Genomic DNA, 21,084 nt, shown 5'->3' with positions numbered 1-21,084 from the left:
AATTATCATTCGGCTTATTTGTTTCATTTCCAGCTTGTGCATGTTCATACATCAAAGGAATAACAACTGTATAGAATAAATCAGAGGCCGATATACAAAAACTGAATCAGCAACTTTCTTACTTCTCAGGATATTCCAATATCCTTCATTGGATAATCGCAAAAGCAAAGCTGCTTCAGTGAAATTATTATCAGTAATATTTGAACATGCTCTTGGCATTTCCGGCAAAATTAAATTCCTAGTGCACTTTAGCATCCAAATAGAGTCTCGGTGCTGCCATCTAGTGTGACAGAAACTAGACGTCCAAATTAACATGACCATCGGTATCTCACCCATTGTGGTGGTCCTGAAAGAGTGGATACCACCTCTGGAGAACGCACTAGGTCTGCTAATCTGCAAGACCGATAGCGCGGCTCATTGGAAATAAGAAAATATTTGAACATATTCTATGCAAGCATTACACTCAATGCTCAAGCACTCATTCGATAGTTGTGGTTCTGTCGCGTTGAAATAAATTTATACCATGAGAAATGCTTAATGATACAAACGTATAATTCAAAATACTCTGGAAATAAGTGAATGTCAGATCTTTTTTTTCTATAAGATAATATCTGAAACAAATTTGTGAAAGCATAGCTCTGTCCAACATAAAAATACCTATTAACGTGAATAGCGAAAATAAATTTTCTCTTATTTCGTTTCGAATGCTATTAGAACCAAATTCTTAGTGTTGGAATGGGTCGAAATTTAACGTGCCATCTAGCGTGAATGATCCCTTTGTTTTTCCGAGTAACTAGTAGTCTCTGAAATCAAAGATGCTCAGTCAGACTAAATTTTAGTAACGAACATAGGATAATGGTTACTATTAAATTTAGCTAAATGTAATCAAAATTTGTTAATAATATCAAATTATTTAAGAAGATTTAACTTCTAAAAATTGCTAAGTGATTATTTCTAACAAAATTCATCAGACTACGACTCTTAATTTATAATTAATCCTGAAAATATGTAAATGTATAGTTAAAATTTAAAAAATAAAAAATTAATACTTTAAAAAATGTTTTTGTCGAGAGAGCAACGTTTGCCAGCTCATGTTTAGAATAATTTTTAAGGAGAGTATATATTGGTTATAATTAATAAGCTAAGTCACCAAGCTAGAGTAAAATGATAAGATGAATTAAAAAAGTGCGATAAATGCAAACTTATTGGTAAGTACTTTTCTTGCTAAGTACTATGTTAAAAATCCGATTGATAGTTAAACCACACAATTGCTCACATTCTTTTCAACGCTAATAACGAGTAAAAGGACATATATAAAAGTGAGAACATAGCATAATTATATAAAAAAGGATATATTTTTTTCGGATATTAAGTTTATAACATTTAACAGTTAAGATTTCAAATGAATTGAATTTAAAGTAGCTTTTAGAAGTTTAGGTAAAATTTTCCAAACACGGCTCACTTCAAAACAATAATTTTTAAAGTTTGCACTTATATGCAGTTATTTAGCTAGATTTACTCTTTGATCTTAAGAATAACTCTTTGATCTAAAATTTAGATCAAAGAGTTATTCATCATTAAAATTTCGTTAATTTATAAAATTAATTATTGATATATTCTTGAAAATGAATGAAAATGTTTTTTCAAACCACTTTATTTAGATTTTATATTTCAGTTCAAATACAATTCCGATAATGTAACAGATTTTGTTTAACAACTATTAGATTGTTTCTTATAATTCAAAATTATCAAATTTATGTTTTTTTGCTTGTAATTAAAGCGTCAGAAAAAATATATTAAAGGGACGCCGGTGTCTCAACCGCATCAAAGGGTTGAGATATTTGTTTCTGCTGAATGACTTCATCGTGTTAAACATTGCTACTCTGATAGACTCAGGATGAGCAGTTGAAACAGTTTTTTTCCCAGAATAAACTGTAAACCACGAAGATTTAGGCCTGTTAATCTGCCACACTTAGATCAAGTTACTATTTGTTCCTTTCCCTTCTTTTATAAAAAGTGTGTAAGAAATAAATAGTTTAAATTATATGGAACAACTGTCCCGCACGTGGCAGAAAAGATAAAAATATTCTCGAATAATGCAAACATGTTTTCAAAAGTTTCAGTTAGATTTCATTTTCGCAAATATTTGAAATTAATCACTTTTAATGGAGTAAGAAAATGTTTTATCTCTACTATATTGACTGATAACGAAATTTCATTTTTTCCCTTACCAAACTGACTTACGAAACTGAAGAATAAAAGATTTTGTTTGCACCGTTGTAAGACATTGTGTAGGATAATAATTTGGAATTTCTTTGAAATAGGAAATATATGCTTTGATAACTGAAAAAAAGTTATACTTATTATTTTAAAAAAACTAATTTAATTTATAAAATTTTTTGTTTTTGTCATTTTTAAAAAGTAAGTATGCTGAATTATGTATCACAATATCATTCTATCATTTCTATTCACTATTATCTATCTGTATCATCACTGTTTACTTTATTCACTATATTGCTATATCCTCACTATATCACTATAATATTCTCCCTATATCATTCAATTGAGTCATAAACCGTTGTCGTTATTCATTATTATATACCTGTATCACTACTTTTCATTATTAATCTGTATCATTATTCACTATCAATATCTATCACTATATTAACTATTAATATCATCATTATTTATTTTATTCATTATATCGCTATATCCTCTCTATGTCATTATAGTATCCTCAATATATTCTTCAGTTGAGTGTTAAACCGTCATCATTAATCATTATCATCAACCTATATATCACCACCATTAATTATAATTACAATCAATATAATCATTATATACTTTATTCACTACATCACTATATCCTCACTATATCATTCAGTTGAGTCATATATAACTTGCGCATTGAAAGTATGCTCAAAAAATGCGTTATACTTTATGCATCATTGGAAGTGTTTTACTTAATTTTTCACTTCATTCATACTTATGCAGATTATGCATGTTATGCTTTGATCATAATTTTATGATTATCCGAGCTATAATGTCTAACAAATGTTTCGAACGAAAAAATAATTTTACAGTCTGTTTTTAAGCTGGTGCAATTATTCATTTTTTGCGACGAAAGAGAGGGACGTAAGAGGTTAAATCCCCCTAATAATAATTTTTCAGAACTTCAGAAATTAGGGCTCTCGATTCCTGAAGTGTCTATATTAGTTGGTTGAATCAAAAATACTTCGATTTCTTTAAAAATTGGAAAAAATTAGTCCTTTCCTGCATCTATCAATAATAGTTAATTCATATTTAGAAGCTTTTACTCGCTTAGCTTAAAAAATAAAGGTGAACATTAATAATTTTGAATACAATTATCAAATATTTTCCATTCTCCAAATTTGGTAAATTGTTTTAGGCCTTTACTTTAAATTTTTATATTTAATTCTCTTGCTTGCATTTTATTCAATTAGTTAATTTCAAACTTCTGCATTTTATTTACAATTTCTTAATGGAATAGTTGGATAAGAAAATTTCTACGTCATTTTTTTAAATTTTTTTTATTCACTGTACATTATAAGCTCGATGATTATTCAAATAAGCAATTCGCTTGAATCTTACAGGTGAAACATAAGAAAGTATTTACACATGGAAATAACAGCTAAGCTCGAATATCTGAAACAATTTACACAATACTAGTTAAGTTTGAAATAATTACATATTTTAACAACATAAACGGTGAAAGCAAATTGGTTACATTAAAATTATGTTTTCAGTTCCTGACAGTATATAATATCGTAAATAGAATAAATTTCTGCTCAAAATTGTTCTGATAAATTAAATGTAGCGAAAAAGAAAAATATTCTAAAGAAGATAATCAAAATAACATGTAGTTTTGAGAACAGTTTTTTTTCTGCAGCGAAGCAAATCAATAAAACTAAATTCTCACGAAACCAACAAAATTATGAATAAAAAATAATATTTTGTCAGTTAGAATAATCCGAAATTCCTTAACACGGATGCAATTTTTATCCAAATTTTTATGATGAAGCTGTGAAATAAATAAACTTGATTTGTTTGAAGAAGTGGCATACCTTTTTCAAAATGAAGCAAATTAACAAAAATAAAATTCAAACTAACATGGCAGAAAAAAAATCGTGCTAGAGATGAATTAAATCATTTTTTTAATAATATAAATCCATTTTTCTAGCCATATTTTAAGAATTAAATGGAATAAACATTTTATGCCTCTTAAACAATTTTAACGAATTAAAGACAGGACCAGCTAAAAAGAGACACGCGCTGAAGTTGAACTTGCAAGGTTTCAATAACACTCTTGCGTGTTTCAATGGCGTGCATCGCGGCGTTCTAAAGAAAAGGAATCGATACATTCTGAACTACAGTTAAACATGTTGCTCAAAAAACGTCAAAAAAATAAAAAATTCATTTATTTGGGGATATCAGACGTGTGTTTGAAAAGGAAAAGTGCTCAAAAAGACATCGCATATTGGTAAGTATGAAAGCTATTTATGAGAATAATGCTACTCAAACATTATTAATATACTATATAAAGTTTTTTGCACCTAGAATCCGGAGTTCTGAATGGGTTTAGAATCTATCCCTGATATATAGAATTTTTTAATATTATCAAATATATTTTGGAAGTGTTGGTTTGTTGTTCCTGAGCATATAGGAACAGAATTTCGATAAAACATTATTTTCGGCTTCAAAATAATTTCAATTTAAGACATTTTAATTAAAAAATCCCTCCTTATGTCAGGTTCCTATAAGACAGCAGTTTAAAAATTTCACTATTTTCCTGTAAGCTCTATCTTAAGAAATTCAATCTCTATGAAAACTTTCTATAAGTTAACAGCGAAGAAATTCCTTTTCGATGTAAAGTTCATATAACCCAGCAATGAAAAAAATTCCATTTTCATGTAACGTTTCTATAAGTCAACAGTTTAAAAGAAATTCATTACTTTGAAAATTTCATATACGTTAAAAGTACGAAATTCCGTTTCTATGCAAAGTTTCTATAAATCAACAGTTAAATTTTATTCATATGCATAGTTTCTATTAGCCGACAACGAATAAATCCATTTCTATGCAAAGTTTTTATAATAAGTCAACAGCAAAGAAATTCCATTTCATTGAAATTTTGTACGTTGTTGTACGTCAACTGTAAAAAAAATTTCACTCTTACCTAAAGTTCATGTAAATCAATGGTTTTTGCTGAAGTGGTACGGAAACTATTTAAGAACCACTTCAGTTGAAATTCTTTCAACGTATTTATTATTTTATTTTTTGATGTCAGTAACTACAGTATTTTAAAAGATCACGTAAAAAGTGTGCAAAAAAAAGTTCTATGCGTTAATGCTACATGGTAGTAAAACGGTAGCTAAATTTTAGATTTCCTTGCTTCACAAAACTGTAAAGATAGGTTTCGCAAACTTTGCATTTTCATGAAAGCTTATACATTCGGTAAATTAATAAAAAAAGAATTCGTCATGAATAACATTTGATCTAATGATCGTAATTTTGCTCACCAAGAATCAGTTTCAACCATCAAGGTCCAAATGAAGTATTTTTCTTAATAAACCCTTTTTGTTTTTGACAGATTTTAATTTTTGACCCTCAACATTTGAATAGTAGTCGCAATTTCGAAAATGTGGTCCAGACAGCTTATAGTCAAGCAGATGATCGGAAGTTTTAACACCTTAATGATGTTTGTGTGTATGCCCCGTTTTCGGAACCAATTGCTTGAATTAAAAAGAAATTGAGAATATAGCGTGCCTAAGTATGATTTTTCGCTGAAAGTAATGTCTAATAAACACATATTTTTTCCGATATTTATTTTAATAATCAATGAAAGACTATCATATTGCAAGATTTAAAGATTATCAACTTTAACAATGACAATATTTTATAATAAAATTCAAAATTTGAAAACAGCTCGAATAGTTTCCGAGAAAAAAAATTTAAATGCTGCTTTTTCACACTTAGTGTACTGTAATAGTTGCATACATTTAAGCGTTTGTAAATGCAAACTTTATTTATTTCAGACAGAAAAATGAATTTAGCCGTCGTTCTTATTACTTGTGTTGTCATATACTCAGTACAAGGAGGTTGTCCATCAGGTACTTGTTCTGAAAGTATGTACGCATTATTATAATCATTTAGTTGGCAATGTATTATCAACATAGCATATAGTTTACTTTTTATTTCAGTCTATACAGTTTGAGCCTACTTAAATGTAAACGTATTTGCATAATTTTGTTTTTTTAAACTGATCGAAAGGGATTCAAATTACTCCATAGAAATGAAAGTCTGTATTACTCTTTGAATTACATTTATCCATCAAAAGATTCATTTCATATTGAGCGAACAAATTTTTGAATCAATTACGTGAATAAATGAATTAATATTGCGAATATCTAGTTATGCATATCTATTATCAGGAAAATGAATTACTTTAATCATATGATATTCAATTAATTTATACTTAAATAGTCAGATTATCTGTAAATAATATATAATAAAACTAAGACCTTATTTCAGTAATGGATTAATACTATTTTTTAAAGTATAGAGCCTTACATTATTATTTTACAAATTTTTTTTTCTAATCTCTCATTCTATATATACTGTGGGTGAGGAGAAATTTTTTTTTAAAAACATATATGGGTATAATTGATTGACCTTATTCACTGTTAGAAATGTTTTTGTAGAAATGGCTAAATAGCAATTTATTTAATTGTTATTTTACCATATTCAAACAAAACAGTCAAATAACAATGGAAAATTAATTATATTAAAATTCTTTGTGAGAAAAAAAGTTTATTGTTTGTTTTTTCCTAATACATTTAAATAATCAGAATTTTATCTGTGAAACTAGTCTCCCTTATAAAGCCGTTTTGTTCTGTGCAGTTGGGTACATACTCTAGATAAGAGGGCTAATCGGTCAATCTCATGCCCAGCTGATTGGGGAATCGAGTCTCAGTGATGATTAGGACTGGGCTATAAATCGATGCATCGAGACTTATCGATTTAACGCATATATCGGTAAGACAATACAGCGACTTTCATTCAAGGCGATGCATCAGAAATCTGATTTAAGCCGTCGAGTAAAGACAACGAGCGCAAAACGATATAGCGATATAAGACACGCAAGGATATAAGAAAACGATATAGCGATATAAGACTCTTCCGTTACGATNTTGATTTGTTGTCCCTGAGCATATAGGAATAGAATTTCGATAAAACATTATTTTCGGCTTCAATAAAATTTCAATTTAAGACATTTTAATAAAATAAATTTAACCCTCCCTATGTCAGGTTCCCATGCGACAGCAGTTTAAAAATTTCACTATTTTCCTGTAAGCTCTACCTTAAGATATTCAATCTCTATGTAAACTTTCTATAAGTTAACAGCGAAGAAATTCCATTTCGATGTAAAGTTCATCTAACCCAACAATGAAAAAATTTCCATTTTCATGTAACGTTTCTATAAGTCAACAGTTTAAAAGAAATTCATTACTTTGAAAATTTCATATAAGTTAAAAGTACAAAATTCCTTTTCTATGCAAGGTTTCTATAAATCAACAGAAAATTTTATTCATATGCATAGTTTCTATTAGCCGACAACGAAAAAATCCATTTCTATGCAAAGTTTTTATAATAAGTCAACAGCAAAGAAATTCCATTTCAATGAAATTTCGTATGTTGTTGTAAGTCAACTGTGAAAAAAATTTCACTCTTACCTAAAGTTCATGTAAATCAATGCTTTTTGCTGAAGTGGTACGAAAACTTTTTAAGAACCACTTCAGTTGAAATTCTTTCAAAACGTATTTATTATTTTATTTTTTGATGTCAGTAACTACAGTATTTTAAGATCACGTAAAAAGTGTGCAAAAAAAAAATTCTATGTGTTAATGCGACATGGTAGTAAAACGGAAGCTAAATTTTAGATTTCCTTGCTTCACAAAACTGTAAAGATAGGTTTCGCAAACTTTGCATTTTCATAAAAGCTAATACATTCGGTAAATTAATAAAAAAAGACTTCATCATGAATAACTTTTGATCTAATGATCGTAATTCTGCTCACCAAGAATCAGTTTCAACCATCTAGGTCCAAATGAAGTATTTTTCTTAATAAGCCCTTTTTGTTTTTGACAGATTTTAACACTTGAACCCCCAACATTTGAATGGTAGTCGCAATTTCGAAAATGTGGTCCAGACAGCTTACGGTCAAGCAGATTATCAGAAGTTTTAACACCTTTTAATGATGTTTGTGTGATCTTTGGAACCAATTGCTTGAATTAAAAAAAAATTGAGAATACAGCGTGCCTAAGTATGATTTCTCGCTGAAAATAATGTCTAATAAACACATATTTTTTCCGATATTTATTTTAATAATCAATGAAAGACTATTATGTTGCAAGATTTAAAGATTATCAACTTTAACAATGACAATTTTTTATAATAAAATTCAAAATTCGAAAATAGCTCGAATAGTTTCCGAGAAAAAAAAAATTAAATACTGCTTTTTCACACTTAGTGCACTGTAATAGTTGCATATAGTTAAGCATTTGTAAATGCAAACTTTATTTATTTCAGACAGAAAAATGAATATTGGCGTCGTTCTTATTACTTGTGCTGTTATATACTCAGTGCAAGGAGGTTGTCCATCAGGTACTTGTTCTGAAAGTATGTACGCATTATTATCCTCATTTAGTTGGCAATGTATTATCAACATAACTTATAGTGTACTTTTTATTTCAGTCTATACAGTTTGTGCCTATTTAAATGTGAACGTAATTTTTTTAAAAAACTGATCAAAAGTGAATCAAATTACTCCATTGAAATGAAAGTCTGTATTACTCTTTGAATTACATTTATCCATCAAAAGATTCATTTCATATGAACGAACAAATTTTGAATAAATTACTTGAACAAATGAATTAATATTGTGAATATCTAGTTATGCATATCTATTATCAGGAAAATGAATTACTTTAATCATATGATATTCAATTAATTTATACTTAAATAGTCATATTATTTGTAAATAATATATAAAACTAAGACCTTATTTCAGTAGTGGACTAATACTATTTTTTGAGGTATAGAGCCTTACAGTATTATTTTACAACATTCTTTTTCTAATCTTTCATTCTATATATACTGTGGGTGAAAAGAAAAAAAAACTTTAATATAATTGATTGACCTTATTCACTGTTAGAAATTTTTTGGTAGAAATGGATAAATAGCAATTTATTTAATATTATTCTACCATATTCAACCAAAACAGTCAAATAACAATAGAAAATTAATTATATTAAAATTATTTTTGAGAAAAAACGTTTATTGATTTTTTCCTAATACGGTTAAAGAATCAGAATTCTATCTGTGAAACTAGGCTCCCTTATAATGCCGTTTTGTTCTGTGCAGTTGGGTACATACTCTAACTGAGAGAGCTAATCGGTCAATCTCATGTCCAGTTGTTTGGGGAATCGAATCCCAGTGATGATACTACAATATTTTTTCATTCCTTCACTACACGAAGAGTTTTGAAGAGTTTCCAGTGTCTTGCACTCTTCAATCAGTGACCTTGGACCATTATGCAACGAAATTATCATTTACGCAGAAAAAACGTCACACACATAAATTTTCAATGAAAATAAGCATAATGTTTTTCAAAATTTCCTGAATACATAAAATTTTGGTTAGAGAGTAGAATAGGGTACCTATTAAATTGGTGACAAATTTTGTTAAATTCTGCTCAAACCTGCGTTGTGTTTCTGATGTTTGAAAATGTAACTGCAGCATTGTTTCCTTAATTAACATCAATGCTAAATGTTTTGGTACTTTTCGGTTAGCCGGGCGTAACCGAAAAGTAGCCAAAAAATGTACACCTCCACTATCTTTTTTTTTTCTTCAAATTTTTGATTTTATTGATTTTTTAAATGAATAATAAAAATTAAATAAAATAAAAAAATTATATAAAATAGAAAATATTCAATAAAATAAAAAATATTTATTAAAAAAATTTCAATAAAATAAAAAAATTTTTTGAATTTCTTGCGCTTAGCTAACCGAAAAGTAGTAATTCATTAAAGTGTTTTAGTTGTTTCCAAAAGAATTGTAAGAAAAAGTAAAATAAATAACACATATTTGTTACGATCCTTCGCCGAAATAAAATGGGTACCTATTTGTAAACTTTCACCAAAATTTCCCCATAAATTTGTTCAGAGAAATGACTTGATTATTTTCGAGAAGAAAGTAAAAATAAATACTAAAAGTCTGCTAAAAATTCGCAGAAATCTATGAATAGACGGTTATTTATTTACAGTGTGCTTAATCTAGTTGTAAAAAGCTTACTTCGTATACTTGCTATGAAAATTCAAGTTTGTTTCATTTGTGTTTTCAGCTGAAACTTGCTGTAAAACGTCGGTCGCTGGAGAATACGGTTGCTGCCCACAACCCAACGCTGTCTGCTGTTCGGACGGACTTCATTATTGTCCACATGATACGGTCTGCAACCTTGAAGAAGGCCGATGCGATGCCCAAAACGGTCTAGTTCACCCGTTGTTAATTAAGGATCCTCAATCAGACGATATTAAGGCGGAACTGGCGATAGTTGCCAACACAGTCGACATTGTTTACTGTCCAGGAGGTCGTTATTACTGCCATGACGGATCTACTTGCTGTCCTCTACGAAGTGGAGGATACTCATGCTGCCAGTACCAATCTGCTTCGTGCTGTCCCGATAGGATACATTGTTGTCCTTACGGTACTCGATGTGATTCGACCTCCAGACATTGCTACAGAAGAGATCATCTTTATCAAGCTTTTATTAAGACACCGGCTTTTCCTGTGAATTGAATTGTTAATCAATTTGTTAATAGATGGTTTTGTATTGCTTATGGACTTTAAATAAAAATTAAAGATTGTTTTGTGAGCAGAAATTTTGTCAAATTCAATTTCCAACTTTAAGTTCGTCAGTGTTTCGAAAAATTGAGAAATTTGTTTTTTAGAAGGGCCTGGGACAGATTTTTTTAAAAAAATATTTTGAAAAGTGAGTTTTTATTTTTGATTTTTTTTTCATGCTTTTATAATATACTATAGATGACATTAATTTGCAAAAAAATGTTCGAAATTTTTTTGAGAATTAAAAAAAAAAAAAAAAAAACAGCAACAAATGTTTCAAAAAATACACACTCCTAGTTTTTGATATAATTTAAAATTATGCATTAAAAGTAATTATAAATTATTTACTTAAAATAACTATTATTCATACTTTGACTTTAAATAAAAATCTCTGAAACTAAAATTGCATGTTTTTTCGTTTTACTATTTCTTTTACAAAATTTGTAGAGCAAATTTCATGCAATAATTCTCAATTTCCTATCGAAAAATAACAGCATTATATTTAAAACTTCTATATTCCAAATTTCATACAATTGTCTTTCATAGTGTTTTGAGATTTAGGATTTGCCGCAAGTCAAATATATCAAGAAAAATATTCATTGAACCGGAATAATAATAGTAAAACATATGTTTCTTACTATAAAAAATTGCTTCCTTATGATATCAAACTCAACCTACATGGGATTTAAATATCTGATTTCTGCCTGTGCTTATAAAGGGATTTGATAGCAAAANCGTAATGGTATTCTTCTTGCGCTGACGAGAAATAAACTAAAAAAGTATGAAATAAATACATTTTTAATATGCCATGACTTATAATAAATGCTACACTTTTATGCCTTCATATAATTTCCTTACTTTAATAACCGTTACAATGCTCACAAATGCTAATAAGGCATTACTAAATATTCATAACTTTTTGATGACAAAAAAATTTTAATTCATGAAATCATAACATAAAATCAAAAATTGACCGAATGTCAAAAGTACATTAATGAATATATTTTTTAAAACTTTAATGCCGGACATATATTATTTGCAAATTCAATGCTTAAACAAAACAGTACTAGATTATTTAAAAATGGGTAAATTTTTTAATTCAAAATTTGGACCTTTCTCTTATCATTTACTTGCGAAACTTCTGTTTCGTCATTGGTTATAAGAAAGGTTATAAATACGCCAGGGATTGTAAGAAATTTAAGTGATTGGTGACGTCATAATAACGTCGCACAAATGAAGTTTCAATGAAAATAAGCATAATGTTTTTCAAAATTTCCTGAATGCATAAAATTTTGGTTAGAGAGTAGAATAGGGTACCTATTAAGTTGGTGACAAATTTTGTTGAATTCTGCTCAAAAGTTACGTTGTGTTTCTGATGTTTGAAAACATAACTACAGCATTGTTTCCTAAATTAACATCAATGCTAAATGTTTTGGTACTTTTCGGTCAGCCGGGTGTAACCGAAAAGTCGCCAAAAAATATACACCTCCACTATCTTTCCTTTTTTAAATTTTTTGATTTTATTAATTTTTTAAATAAATAAAAATTAAATAAAATAGAAAAATTATATAAAATAGAAGAAATTCAATAAAATAAAAAATATTCAATAGAAAAAAAAATTCAGTAAAATAAAAAAAAATAGTTGAATTTCTTGCGCTTGGCTAACCGTAAGACTAACAACTAAAGCATTAAAGTGCTTCAGTTGTTTTCAAAAGAGTTGTGAAAAAAAGTAAAATAAATAACGCATGTTTGTTACGTTTTGGAGCCAATCTTAGAGTCGAAATATTGCCAAATACCAAAGTTTTCCCATAAACTATTCAGAAAAGAGGCCTGATTATTTTTGTGAAGAAAGTAAAAATAAATACTTAAATAAATAAATACTAAAATCTATGAACAGACGGTTATTTATTTACAGTGTGCTTAATCTAGTTGTAAAAAGCTTACTACGTATACTTCGTATGAAAATTCAAGTTTGTTTCATTTGTGTTTTTAGCTCAGACTTGCTGTGAAACGTCGGTCGCTGGAGAATACGGTTGCTGTCCACAACCCAACGCTGTCTGCTGTTCGGATGGACTTCATTATTGTCCACATGATACGATCTGCAACCTTGAAGAAGGCCGATGCGATGCCAAAAACGGTCTAGTACACCCATTGTTAATTAAGGATCCTCCATCAAACAATATTAAGGCCGAAGTGGTGGAAGTAGCCAACAAAGTCGACATTGTTTACTGTCCGGGAGGTCGTTATTACTGCCATGACGGTTCTACTTGCTGTCCTTTATCAACTGGAGGATACTCATGCTGCCCTTACCAATCTGCTTCGTGCTGTCCCGATAAGATACATTGTTGTCCTTACGGTACTCGATGTGATTCGACCTCCAGACGTTGCTACAGAAGAGATCATCTTTATCAAGCTTTTATTAACACACCGGCTTTTACTGTGAATTGAATTGTTAATCTATTTGTTAATAGATGGTTTTGTATTGCTTATAGACTTCAAATAAAAATTAAAGCTCATTTTGTGGGCAGAAATTTCGTCAAATTCAATTTCCTAGTGTTTAAATTTAGAAATTGATTTTTAAAAGGGCTTGGGACAGATTTTTTTTAAAAAATATTTTCAAAAATGAGATTTTATTTATGATTTTTTTTTGCGTGCTTTTATAGTATAGATAACATGAATTTACAAAAAAATGATCGAAATTTTTTGAGAATTTAAAAAAAAAAAAAAGTAAATGTTAAAAAAAAATCCATGCTCCTAATTTTTGACATAATTTAAGATTATGCATTAGAAGTAATTAAAACTTATTTATGTACAATAACTATTATTCATACTTTGACTTTAAATAAAAATCTCTGAAACTAGAATGGCATGTTTTTTCGTTTTAAAAATTTTTTAAATAAAATTTGTCGAGCAAATTTTATGCAATAATTCTTAATTTCCTATCGAAAAATAGCAGCATTATATTTAAAATTTCTATATTCCAAATTTCATACAATTGTCTTTCATAGTGTTTTGAGATTTAGGATGTGCCATAAGTCAAATATCAAGAAAAATATTCATTGAATCAGAATAATAATCTCTGAATCTAAGAAAATGAAAGATATGTCTGATTCCAATGTTTATTTATAATGTTTTCGGCAAATTTTTAACAGGGCCTGTTGGATTTTTTAAAATCTTAAATCTAATGTTTTTAGTCTAGATTAATAAATTAATAAAAATAATCTTGATTCCTGAAACTATGATAATACAGTCGAACCCCGCTATAGTGAACACGGTTTATAGTGAACTCACGGATATAGTGAGCGAAATGTTCAGTCCCGTGCCTTTGTTAACACGGATAATGTTATTTTTTGAGGATATAGTGAACGAAAAAAGTAAGGAAGTTGGATATAATGAACTTTTTTTCTGTCATCGACTGATTTTTTAAAATTTTTTTGTGTAATAATTTGGAAATTTCTTCTTCAAATTAAATGCATAGACCGATTTTCAAAACCATCTATAGAGGAGAAAGTAGCGATAAGCATTTTTTCTTGTTTGCTTCTTTTATCTCACTTTCCCATCCCTAAGCAAACCAAGCAGATGTTTCCATCCCAAGCAGACGATGCACCTATAAGGTGTCAGTGGGATCAATATGTATTTTCTGTCAGAGGGAATGAGTAATTATTCATTATTGGTCAAAAGGTTGGACACTAATATGTGTTAAAGGCCCTCATTTCAACTCCTTTTTGCTCTCAGTTCAGTTAAAAAAATCCTGCAAACAAGTGTCTCAAATTTAACTATGGCGAGCAGTAAACGTAAAACGTCCTCCATTAAGAATAAAATGGGCATAATCAGAAAAATTGAAAATGGATGCAATCAAGCTGATATTAGCAGGGAATATAAACTATCCAAATCTGAAGTTCGTAACATATGGAAAAATAGGCAATTAATAATTTCTGCTCACGAAAAAAATTTAGAAGCCGGAAAAAAGTTGAGAAAAGCAGATCAGAAGAAAGTTGAAGAAGCATTACTGAAGTGGTTCAACAATCGAAGAAGCCGCGATCTACCAGTATCTGGACAAATGTCGATGAATTTGCAAAGCGATTTTATGAGATTACTTTTATGTGCTTGAATGGCAGGTTAGACAGGTTTAAAAAGCGGAATAACAGAAATTCAGGAAAAATTGTATGAAAATTATATTGGTTGTGTTTTATAGTATAAAGATATGCATTTTTTTCGTACCGATTAGAAATTTTCGGGGTTTGACCATTCCAGGACTTTAAGAACTATTTGAACCTGGACTATTAGAATATGATACTCTGATTCACGAGTAGATCGCAGCTCTATAAAGCTGCTAAACTATCTCCAATTTAAAATTAAATTTCTTTTTTACCGTTTTGAAACCATGCTATCTGTAAATGGTTAAAAAACTGCATAGTTTTGTATTTCTGGTTTTTTAACCATACTAGTTGTAAATGATTTCGAAACCGTGAATGGAAAAAATTTTCTGTACCGTAAACTTTACGGTTAATGATATGATGGAGAGACTGCTGCCGGTTATTTTACCAAAATTGCATAATGATAGTTCTAAGAGTGTACAGGATAATTTGAAGTTAATGTATGGGAAAAAACATATTTAATTTTTATCTCTTATTAATTGAGATAAATATATTTTTCACTATATATATTTTTAATTTATAGATATTTTTGAAAATTAAAAGACAATGGGAGAAACTTTTTAAGATACCTATTTGTCCCGAATGCAATTTATTTTAATTGCTATAAGGTAATTAAATTGAAAACATTAAATTCTGACAAGCATGCCTCAGAAATTTATGAATAAATTTTAATGCGATTTTTGGATTTGAAACGAATCAGTTAATGCATTGTAAAGTGCGCATTTAAGTTTTTTCCGCAAAAACAGCCCAAGCACTATTTAATTGTTTTCGATCGCATGTTCATTTTTTTAAAATTTGTTTCAGAAAAAGAAAATTCTTATTGCAAAGTAAGTAATTTAGTTTGCACTAAGAACCTTAATAAAATAAACATAATAATATAAACATCATTTATTTTGGAACTCACACATTTGAATACAAATTTAGCTCTGTATGAAAACAGAAGTATCCATATCCAAGCTACGATTTTTTTTTTTTTGAATTTATAACGGAAATAATATTAAGACATTTGAATAAAATATATAAATTTCATCATATTAATTTCATCACATTAATAATGTAGCAAAATCAAATTTCAAATCAATTCTAATTAATATTTAATAACTAATGACTTTCCTTTTAATGATTTTAACTTCTCCTATGTCGTGACGAAACTCGACAATGATCCCCAAAGTTTTGATATTGCTTCTTTCTTCATTCGCTTATATATTTATTTGCGTTTAATGTTCTATTAGTTATATTTTTTAAGAAGTATTTCTGAATATCTGCTGCCAGGAACTGGCAATCAGGAGAATGACATGGAGAAATGTTCTAGACATGGGGTATCGTGCCAATGATCATTATGATTTTAAAATATCTGTTTGAAGATCAGTTATTATGGAACACCTTGCATAGCATGAAATAAATTTTAAATTAATTATATGTTTTAAAAATAAGGTTATATATGCATTCTTTTAAGACGCTTAATTGTCATTTAAATCTTCACTGTCTCCCTTTACCCCCTTTTTTTTTTAAAAAAAAAGAGAGAATAAATGGAGAAAAAGATAAAACTTCTTATTTGGCCATTCCTCAGATTATGCACTTGCACTTTTAAATATCCAGCCAAATGAGCTTAATGAACTATAAAATATTGTTGTCGCGTAAAGAATTTGTAATGACGTCATCGTTCATGATCTGTAATATTTTATTCATTAGTTTAATACTTATATGAATTCGAATGGCAACAGTTTATCTGTTCATGTTTTATGGAGAATGTTAAGAATAGAAGTGGATCACTTCATAACTTGTAAATATTGTAATAAAAGTTTATAGAAAATTGGTAAAGAGTTTTACGATGCATTTGACAATTGTGCTTAGTAAACTGTATATAGCATGTCCTGTATATACAATGAACTATTACATATTTTGTTTAATAATCAAACTTAACTGTGAATTTGTTTTCTTAAAAAGACAAATTGCGCTGCAAAATATAAGGCTTAATAAGCTAAATGAGTTTAAAACATGCTGATTAATAAGTCATACTGAGGATTTATTTTTTCTGCTTGTATGCGTTAACAAAACAATTGTTTACATAAAATATATTTTGATTAAACCTCTTCGTCAATTTAATCTCATTCTTCATTTTAATTTCAATTTAAGCCGGCCGATGGTCGAGCGGTTAGCGTGCCTGACTGCGAAGCCAGTGGCTGCGGGTTCGAATCCCGCCCAGGGCATGGATGTTTTTCTCTGTGTGTTGCTCTCTATTGTGTGTAATGTGTGAATGTGGCCCACCCTGTAAAACGGGTATCTGTGGCAGTGTGGCGTGGGTAATGTTGCTCGCCTCCGTGTCTTAGGTTCACAGGTGCCCACTGGGTAATGTTAAATGAGTAACACTTCCGGTATCTTCCTAGGCGAAGAACGTAAAAGATCAGTGCCTGTCGTTAGAATATTTTTTTCAATTTAAAATTGTAAGAAAGCTTTCAATTTGACTCAAGTGAAATTTGATTCAAATAATCTTTCGCGCAAATTTATGACTCATAAATATCTTATAGTTTGAGTCGAGTAGATACTAGATTCCATTTTATGACTAAAAGGTGAAGATATATACTCTCAAAATATTATAGAAAGAATACTTAAAAATAACTAAAAAATAATTAATTGAATTTAAAACAATATTTTTGACTTTATGATTTTATTTACTTCTAAGCTACATATTCCGATGTAAAAATCCTCTTTTCTGCAATTTTTTAAAGCTCTCACAAGAACATGCAGTGTGAAAAGTATGACAAATTATCTTGTTTAGTGAACTTAATTGACTACAAATTTTTCCTATAATAATCTACAATATTCTGCTCAATGAGTAATACGAATTATACAATAAAGTCTCTTGTTTAATAAAGTAGATCTACTATATAATATCTTTTACAGTAAGATACTATATTCTTAATAAACAATGAGAACTATATAATAAATTGCCCTGCTTTTTCGGCTAGATTCACTATAAAATATCTTTTGTAGTAAGTTACAATATTCTTAGTAAACAATATGAACTATACAATGAAATATCCTGTTTAATCAGCTAGATTTTCTATAAAACATGTAAGTTATGCTACATTCTTAGTAAACAATACGAACTACAGAAAAAACTGAAAGCTTAAATCAGTAAAAATAATCAGTTGAAAATATGAATCAGTAAATAATCTTTTTTCTTCTACAAAGTTTAAGCGTTTCCTTACAAACTAGAAATGTTATCAGCTCAATGATAACGATGTATGTACTTCCCAATGTGCAACTAAAAGTTTTATTGACTATAATATATGCAATATTTCTATTATGAATTATATATATACATATAATGGTTGATTGAATGTGAAAAATTATCAATTTCATTTTTGACATTGTTTGGGAAAAGCATAGCTACAACAATATCTTTCTAAGGTAAGCCATATGAATATTTAATTTTATATGTAACTTCAGTTTTTCAAATTAAACGTTTTCTGTTTGTCTTGATACTTTTGTGACATAGATTTTACTACATTTCAAGGTTGCTTTGAAGTCCTATTTTATCTGTATAGAATTCAACTCGTTTGCATGTAAATACTTCGTAATTTATCACATTGCCCGCAGGACCACGTGGCCTTTTTTTGTTGTTGTTGTTCTGAATAATGCTAAAAAATTTGTAAACTATAGAATGCTGACTAAAAAACACAAAGGTAACTAAGTATAATCCTGTCATTATCAACAATGTGAGCAACTTAATTAAAATTAGACAAACATCTAACTGCGAAACTCGCTAATGGTTCAGCGCCATTTGATAAAAATATTAAGAGCCACAACCTTTACTCTTCACCTCTTCACATATATAAATAATAAAAATAAAATTATATATGCTTCCAGATGGATATCATGCCAAGGGTCCACCACCTTTTAATCTCTCATTTCTGATTAATTAATAAATCTCAATTTTGTCTAATTTATAATTTCACTGTTTAAGCTTTAAATCGTCCATGTGAGATCAGAATTTTCATTGAGAAATTTGTAAACGTGTCTGTCCAACGTTCGTGTTTAGTACTTATTCATTTGCTTGATATATGCCAGTTTTCAGTTCTTTGTTGCAAATACATAAAAAAAAATTTCATCGGATTTATTAAACAATATACACAATAGTGTTTTATATTGTAGGAAATGTAGGCATTATACAGTGATTTGTATGGTACCGTATGATATGAATACTAACTAGGAAAAATATGGCATAAATGTTGTCCTGTTACTATTCCCCTGGAATTACTATTTTAATGTTTTTTTTTAAAACTGTTTATTTATTCCAACTCAATTTTATCATTGTATTCATTAATCTTCTGTAATAAGAATTTTGCAAACATTAAACCTTATGAAAAACTACCGAATTCTTGATTATCGCTTATTACTTCAATATCATTGTTTTGAGATTGACTCTATAAAGCCTTATCTGTTGTATTGCAATTTTTGTGAAAGAAATAGGACAAGATAAGATCCCAATGAAAGTAAAAGAAACTTTGAATGCAAACTATTAAGAGAAGAATCTATTCAGAACTCCATGATTATTATTTGCATGATTATTATTTAGTATTTTTAACTACGTACGGATATTATTGTAATTAATTTTTAATACTTATTTTATCAAATATTTCTATTGTTATGATCAAACTCTACAAAATCCTTAAGTTCATTACAAGATGGTGTGTTGATTATTGAGTATGTTTAATTTGATTTATAAATTTAGTTTTATCATTCAATCCTAGTGATTTTCTTATGAAACATCTTTTAAAAAATATGACCGAAAACTAAAATCTATGACTATTTCCATATTTAATAAAATCTTTCTTTGTTTAATGATACTTTATACTGAATTTTGATTATTGCATATAAAAATAACATTTTCTGGATGTGTAACAAATGTAGTACAATTGTTATGAATCTGTTCGATATAAATAAAAAATAAAAAACATTTTGCAATTAAAATTGAAACCTCGATTGAAACTCAAATCAAGGAAGTAATATTTCTTAAGAGTAGTATTGCAGTTCCATCTGTAAACTAAAGTTTAGATTTCCTGAGGAAAAGGAAAGAATAACTCTTGCTAATTTCTTAATGCTAAAAAAAATGAGCGATCATAATTAGAGACGCGATTTTTAATTCATTTCTAACTAAAAAAATTTGATGTTTTGTCAAAACTAATGCAGTTTTGGATCAGTTTCCAACTTTCATTATTTTTTTTGTTTCTATGATTTCTATGGACAAAAAATTTTACAGAAATAGTTTGAAAGTTATGTAAATTTTAAGGGTTAATTTTTAACAGTTCACAGTAAATGTAGATGAATGCTACATTTTTCTTTTTTTAAGGGAAATAATAAATGAGTTAATTTCTTAGAATGCAACAATTAGAGGCTTATCTTTTTGTTTCGCGCAGTCATTTTTTAGAATGCAACAATAAGAGCATAACTGTTTTGTTTCCCACTGTTATTTTTTAAAAATACGACAGTCAGAGAATAATTGTTTTGGTTTTTTCCCCGTTATATTTAGAATACAACAATTGGAGGATGATCGTTTGTTTACAGCAGTTATTTTTTAGAATACGACAATTGGAGGATAATAGTTGTGGTTCTCACAGTTTTGTTTAAAATACAACAATTAGAGTAAAATTATTTTAGTTAATGCTTGAAATTATTTTGTCTACTGTAACTGCTTAGAATACAACTATTAGAGGATAATCTTTTTATAACCTGCAGTTATAATTTATCTGAAATATTATATAACTAGGAGGCTTCGCCCCCTGCTCGCTGGCGCTCACCAACCCCCAGAACTGCTTTCACAGTTCATTTCGGATTGCTTCGCAATCCAATGCTCGCTTTGCTCGCTCATTGGATACGTTCTTAACGTCTAGTTTTTGTATACTTTTTTGAATACTGAAGTTCCGAAAACTTTTCACTGTAGAAAATTCTAAACCTGTACATTTCAATATTAATTTGAAATTGCAAACAGTTCACATAT

At 28.7% G+C, this 21,084-nt stretch overlaps 2 protein-coding genes across 4 annotated transcripts in view; one reads left to right on the top strand and one right to left on the bottom strand.

Moving 5' to 3' along the window:
* The window catches only part of LOC107447843 (progranulin), a 131,534-nt gene that overhangs the window by 32,265 nt on the left and 78,185 nt on the right, over positions 1-21,084 (bottom strand). The gene's annotated exons all lie outside the window — the stretch shown is intronic.
* On the top strand, positions 2,215-10,950 carry LOC107447846 (progranulin). Of its 3 annotated transcripts, none has more exons than XM_071180584.1 (3): positions 2,215-2,421; positions 6,057-6,146; positions 10,424-10,950. In XM_071180584.1, exons 2-3 carry the CDS (start codon positions 6,065-6,067, stop codon positions 10,876-10,878), a joined length of 537 nt encoding a protein of 178 aa, XP_071036685.1. In that variant the 5' UTR covers positions 2,215-2,421; positions 6,057-6,064; the 3' UTR covers positions 10,879-10,950. The 3 variants fall into 3 exon arrangements, with proteins under 3 accessions (XP_071036685.1, XP_071036684.1, XP_042911342.2); XM_071180583.1 differs by lacking the exon at positions 6,057-6,146 and adding an exon at positions 8,611-8,700 and having other exon boundaries at positions 2,222-2,421; XM_043055408.2 differs by lacking the exons at positions 2,215-2,421; positions 6,057-6,146 and adding exons at positions 4,368-4,501; positions 8,611-8,700.

This window comes from Parasteatoda tepidariorum, chromosome 5 (assembly GCF_043381705.1).
Source record: "Parasteatoda tepidariorum isolate YZ-2023 chromosome 5, CAS_Ptep_4.0, whole genome shotgun sequence".
NCBI classification, from domain to species: domain Eukaryota; kingdom Metazoa; phylum Arthropoda; class Arachnida; order Araneae; family Theridiidae; genus Parasteatoda; species Parasteatoda tepidariorum.
Note: the sequence above shows the minus strand (reverse complement) of the source record. Positions and strands in the feature narration are given on the sequence as shown.

What these genes read in the sequence shown, in the direction of transcription:
- LOC107447846 (XM_071180584.1), top strand. Translation starts at nt 6,065, where the DNA reads ATGAATTTAGCCGTCGTTCTTATTACTTGTGTTGTCATATACTCAGTA. An exon ending in ATCAGGTACTTGTTCTGAAA is followed by an intron (nt 6,147 to 10,423) that starts GTATGTACGCAT and finishes TTGTGTTTTCAG; the next exon opens with CTGAAACTTGCTGTAAAACG.